A 6,240-nucleotide genomic window follows, 5' to 3' on the forward strand; every position below is an offset into this window, starting at 1 on the left:
ATAATATATGAATATTATATTCTATTTATAGGAAATTATATATATATATATATATATATATATATATATATATACACACACACACACACACACACACACACACATCCAATTGATTATGTCATTCTAACTTGATATTAAGCTTTTATTTTTAATAAACCTATATAGTACATGTATCTCACACCACCTAGTTTTTAAATTAAAAAAATATTACAATACCAGGCTGGGGACCCTCTCACTCATGGAAAGGAAACACACCAACGATATACTCAAGAGTTAACGAGAAAAAATAAGTAAAGAAAACAAAAACACATAATTCTGAACTTGTGATGTCGAATCATTTTCCAACAACAAGAATTTTAGAACTTTTTATGTGGAGGTTGTTTGGGTTTAGAAGGGTTGTGGTGGAGAATCGGATTCCTAATGGATTGCATAGGTTTGCTTTTCAAACACATAGTTCTACCATATGATTGGGCTACAAGAAATCCAGTTTAGAATAATAGTGAATTACACAAATGGTCCCTATGGTTTGGGGTAATTTGCGTACTTGGTCCTTAACTTATTTTTTTAACCCGGAAAGTCCTTACTGTTTGTTTTTGTTACGCACTTGGTCACTGCTGTTTGTTTTTGTTACGTGCTTGGTTCATGTCTTACCTAAAAATACTATTAGTTAAATATGGAAAAATTGTGGGGTAGGTAAGGTAAGGTGAGAAGGGTGGGGTTGAAGGTGTGCTTATTTAAATAAATTAAAAAATCAAAGGGAAAATAATATTTTTAGGTAAGACAACGACCAAGTGCGTAACAAAAACAAACAGTATGAACCTTCCGAGTTAAAAAAATAAGTTAGGGACTAAGGTCCCGTTTGATAGTTTTTGTTTGGGAAAGTGCTGTCTGGTAAAGTGCTGTCTGGGAAAGTTTTCTGACTGGAAAAGAAACCATATTGTTTGATTGTACACCTGATTGACTGTGCTGAATGATGAAAAAAAGTAATAGTTCAATAAAAAATAAATTAAAAAAAAGTTATTTAAAAAAATTAATATTCCAATAAAGAAAGAAAGAGGCGGGGTTTGGTGTATAATTGTCTTTCCAGCCCATTCAGACAGAAAGATATGATTTTGGGGCTTTCTAGGAAAGACATATCTTACCGGGAAAAACCCCTTCTTTTGTGCAAATCAAACAATCTTTCCGGTCCATTCAGCCAGAAAGATCTGTTTGGACCTGGAAAGATGCATATCAAATGGGGCCTAAACGTCCGAATAGACACTCATAAATATAAGCATAGAAACACACACCAAATTGTCAAAGAACTTTGAGATCGTTTAGCGAAGAAGGAGAGCTGAATAAGGTGTATTTACACCCCATTAGAAGAGTTGTATTTATACTTGACGATTAAGGTTTCCGTCTTCTAAATTAGTTAAGTAAATCACAAAATTAATGGCATATCAATGGTTTACAAAACTGTCGAGATTTGTCAATTTTTTACCATAATCACTCACTAGAATTTGGATTTTCCACTATAATACTTAACAGAGGCCATCGCTAGGGCTCTCTGCCCCTTGGACCCTGCTAGGGGGTCTACCCCTAGGACCCTGCAAGAGGGCACAACCCCCCTGACCACCGCCATTTGTCGTGCCAGATAGGTTTTACTAATCCTAACAAAAAACAAATTCAAGGCAGTGGAAACATACATAATTTGTAAGATCTAAACCATACAATGATCACTAGTTTAATAATATGAACAACAAAGATAGTTAGGAAATACTAATCTTTAACAAAACCGATTTGCTTGAAGATTTTGTGAATGTCGATTTCTTGAAGCTTAAGAAATATATAGCACCTAAAGTAGAATGCCTTTGAAGTGTCGCACCCAAATGGCTAAATGCTAGAACTTGAAACTAATGATCCTAAGAGTAGTCCACTAGATCTCAAGAAGAGAGAAGAGAAAAAAAATGTTAGTCACATTAAGGAAGAAGAGTATGAAATTCTAGGTAAAGTATTAATGATGGTATGTGTTTGAGTTACACGTGCACACGTATGAGTTTTGAGTTGTAGGTTTGTGATTTTTTTTAGTTGAGGTACGTGTATGTGAGTGCGAAGTGTTTGTTTATAAGCTTCAATGTGCTTGTTTGACTTATAGGGGAAGACGATGATGTACAAGAAATGAGTTTTAAAGGTTTTACAGTGTGTGTGTGGAGAGAGAGAGAGAGAGAGGGAGAAAGAGAAAGAGAAAGAGAGAGAGAGGGAGAGATGGAGAGAGAAGGTGAGAGAGAGAGAGAAAGTACCATTAGGCTATATTGAGTGGGTGTGAAGTTTTTACGCAGGTGAGATGACCACATCAACCATTTATCAATTCCAATTGGATCTTACAAGCATTAAGAAATGGTAAAGAAGAAGTGAGAAAAGGAAAGTACAAAGAGATAGATAAAGAGGTAGGAAGAAAGAGACTTTGGAGGGGTAATCAAGATAGGGATGGTGTTTGTTAGATTCTTATGTGTGAGTTAAGGGTGCCATGACACCTCATGCTTCAAAAAAATGGGCACTCTATTTAGCCTTAAGGGTGGGGTGGTCTGTTGTATTGTGTGCATGTGTGTTTTATTTTATTTAAAAAATATTAAAATAAAATATAAAATACATAAAAGAAATTAAAAGTGTAAAATTATCTAGATACTAAAATTAAAAATTATTGATTTTGAAATTTGGAAAGTCATTTTTTTTAATTTTGGGTGTGTTCGGCAAAACTAGCTGTTAGCGGGTAGCTTGTAACGTTTTGTTAAATGCACCATGAAGTAACTTTTAGATTTGGGGCGTTTTGTTTAACCTAAACGCTATAAGTTTGTACTGCCAAACAACACTTTCTGTTTAAAACGAAGTGTTTTGTCAAACGCTAAAAGTTAAAAACTCTCAAACGTTTATAAATGCTTCATACCGAACACACCCCTTTTATACAGTTTGTAACGAACCACAAACATTTTATAGTTTTGTCATTTTTATTATATACAAAAAAATATTTCACATGACAACTGTGAAACAAACTTATTTTAACTCATCTTTAAAAACTTAAAACGTGAAATCGTTTCAACTTTCAATTATCCCCACAGTATTTTTATTTTGTCACCTACAATAAAGTTCGTTACTTTTCAATATAAAATTCCAATTTCCAAACCCCCTCTCTGATCGAGCTACCACCGAATCCAGAGGAACCATCAAGAAACGATGACCTCGCGCGATAAGAAGCCGGCTAAACCCTCAACCAGTCGACCCGGTGGTATTCGGACCCTCTCCGATTTGAATCGCCCCACCGCTAATGATTCTGACAGCGACTCCGATGGCCCTCAGGAGTACTATACCGGTGGCGAAAAGAGGTTTTTCTCAATTTCTCAATTACTCATAAACCCTAGTTTTTTCTTTTTCATTATTTGTTGTTACTGTCTAATCCTATCAGAAAGTTGGAATTGTTTTTTTTTTAAAACATAATTTATTGTTAATCTCATGTTTTCTTACCTAGAAATTGTGGAAGTTATAGCAAGATTGTACCTTTTTTGGGGTCTTTTTAGAATAAGCGAATATAGGTCAAATTGTAATTGTGGAGGCTTTCTTTATATGAATTATAGTCTAGTTAAAAGAATTCTGTTAAGATTTAAGTATGCAAATCGATATAAGGGGAAGGGGATTCTTGAACCGAAGAGCTTGAAACTTGAATGGTGGTGGCCCTTTTTTTGAAACTAAAGAAGATCCTATATATGGGATGATTATGTTTTGAAAATGAAGTCCGATTGACAAATGACAAGAGTACGTGTTTGAATTAAACATGTGGGTACACTTTAGGGGTATTCGGATTTGCATTTTGAAAGTGATTGTTTGTACTCGAAGTCTGTTAGACTTACATAATCAATTAAGTTATCTCAATATCTGATAATTTTAGGAAAATCATAATTATAATAGCTTTGATGAAACCCAAAAACTGATTACTATGACTTCAAGTCACAATAATCAGTTTGAACACACATCCAAACACCCTCTAACCATGACTTAATTATGAAGTGCCTTAGGTTTCGATTATCCTTTTAATGATCTACGTGCACTTGAGTTATGATGAAGCTTTCTTTGTTTGAATAGAACATGAATAGTTTGTTGGAATCATGTGTGAAATGTTATAACTTTTGTTGTTATTAGTATATGTTTCAAGAGATTGTTGTCATAAAAGTTACTTTCTTTCTTGCAATTATGATAATTAGAAAAAAAACATCAATTTTGACATAAACTGCTACACACTTGCACAAGTTAGGGATATGATCATATGATCATATAAGTATCATGGAAATACATGTTGTGATGTCAATATGTCATAGGGGTTGTTTCGTTTTTACTTAATGGGTTATGAGCTTAATAGGTTAAGCACTTAATCTGGACAGCTATACATGGTTTTTTCTTTTTTACTTAATCAGGACAGAATAACATTATGGGTTAAGCCAAAAAAACCAGGCTTAATGTATTCAGACACTAGCCCTATACCTATCTACCCTTTGTTTTTCCTCCCAACTCCTCTCATGTTAAAATTGATGAATATTATGAAAGTTGTTTGTTGGAACGCAAGGGCAAAACGGTCATTTAGTTTCATTATGACATTTTATTCAGTCTAGAAAGAAACAAACAAGACAATTAGGTGGTGTTGAAGGGCTTAATTAGGAAAAAAAAAAGAAAAAGAAACAGCCACTATGGGCGACTTTCAATCCATTTTACATGTTCCATTTTTAGCCAATTCTTTTTTCTATTTCACCAATTTGACGTGTTAAAGATTGTGAGATTAATGTTGTTTTTACAGTGGTATGCTTGTCCAAGATCCTAATAAGAGAAATGATGTGGATGAAATATTCAACCAAGCAAGACAATTAGGTGGTGTTGAAGGGCCCATGGAAAATCTTCGCCCCTCAAGTTCAAGAAGTTTTACGGGCACCGGGCGGTTACTGACCGGTGAGCCTGTCCCAGCTGCCCCAGCTGCCCCTGAGCAACCGCAAAATGTTGTACACAACATTGTCTTTTGGAGAAACGGTTTTACTGTAAATGATGGACCTTTGAGAAGGTTGGATGACCCTGAAAATGCACCTTTCCTTGAAGTAAGTAACAACTTTCCATTTTCACTGTCATCTGTCAACTGTCAACTGTCACCTGTCAACTGTCTGATGTTAATTGTCTGTACAGAGCATCAGGAAATCCGAGTGTCCAAGAGAGCTTGAGCCTGCAGATAGAAGATCCTCGGTTCATGTCAATTTGATAAGAAGGGATGAGAATCGTCCAGTGAGTATCTTCATTATTGTACTTGTTTCTCAAAAAGTCCATTAATTATTATTATTATTTTTAAATTTTTTTTTTTTTTTTAATGTTGTAGGAACCAGTGGTGGCAACCCAAGTTGCATTTCAAGGAGTAGGAAGAACCCTAGGCGGCAGTAACAACAACAACAACACAGATGAAGCAAACACTTCCAATACTGCCACCGACACGCCGCCAGTCACCTCCTCCTCCCCTTCTGGCGGCCTGGTTCTGGACACCACTCTACCATCAACCTCAATCCAGCTCCGGTTAGCTGATGGGACCCGAATGATTGCCCACTTTAACCATCATCATACTGTTGCAGATATTCGAGCCTTCATCAATGCATCCAGGCCAGATGGTTCAAGGACTTATCAGCTTCAGACAGTTGGGTTCCCACCTAAGCAACTCACTGATCCGACTCAGACCATTGACCAGGCTGGCCTTGCTAACTCGGTTGTCATCCAGAAAATCTAAACACTGGAAAGAGGGTAATATGGTCATCTAAAGTAAGGGGTTTTTGACTTTTCGTATTGGGAATCGGATACTTCTGAAGTTATTAAGAACACTCTTTGTCAAGAAAAGCATAATGCATGTATAAATTTGAGATTATAACTTCAAAACTTTGTGGATAATTTATGTTGGTTGTTTATTTATGCACCCTGATTCGACTTTGTACTTTTGGATTTTCTTGAAAAGTTTTAAAGATGAGGACTTGATTAGTATAGGCTATCGTTCTAATTTTTTAAATAGGTATACTTTATTACTTTAACACCCTAGGTTTTATAGAATTTCACTAACCAAAACTCCTATAGTAGGGGATAGTTATGTAAATATGTTGGTTCCTAGGGTTTACAAGATTTTATAATGCGTTTGGAATTGTATTATCTAAAAGAGATGGATAGTGTGTCTAGATTCAAGCTTTAAATGCAATT

The 6,240-nt window shown here is 35.3% G+C and overlaps 1 protein-coding gene across 1 annotated transcript; it reads left to right on the forward strand.

The window, feature by feature from the left end:
* Positions 1-3,146: 3,146 nt before the first annotated feature.
* Positions 3,147-5,983, forward strand: LOC145061433 (plant UBX domain-containing protein 4-like). Its single transcript, XM_079008899.1, has 4 exons — positions 3,147-3,359; positions 4,820-5,111; positions 5,197-5,292; positions 5,384-5,983. Exons 1-4 carry the CDS (start codon positions 3,211-3,213, stop codon positions 5,780-5,782), a joined length of 936 nt encoding a protein of 311 aa, XP_078865025.1. The 5' UTR covers positions 3,147-3,210; the 3' UTR covers positions 5,783-5,983.
* Positions 5,984-6,240: the final 257 nt, after the last annotated feature.

This window comes from Lactuca serriola, chromosome 7 (assembly GCF_051521515.1).
Source record: "Lactuca serriola cultivar US96UC23 chromosome 7, Lser_US96UC23_V15, whole genome shotgun sequence".
In the NCBI taxonomy this organism is placed as follows: domain Eukaryota; kingdom Viridiplantae; phylum Streptophyta; class Magnoliopsida; order Asterales; family Asteraceae; genus Lactuca; species Lactuca serriola.

Coding starts and splice junctions, on each gene's coding strand:
- LOC145061433 (XM_079008899.1), top strand. CDS start 3,211: ATGACCTCGCGCGATAAGAAGCCGGCTAAACCCTCAACCAGTCGACCC. Junction 5,112..5,196: donor AAAATGCACCTTTCCTTGAA/GTAAGTAACAAC, acceptor TTGTCTGTACAG/AGCATCAGGAAATCCGAGTG. Junction 5,293..5,383: donor GAAGGGATGAGAATCGTCCA/GTGAGTATCTTC, acceptor TTAATGTTGTAG/GAACCAGTGGTGGCAACCCA.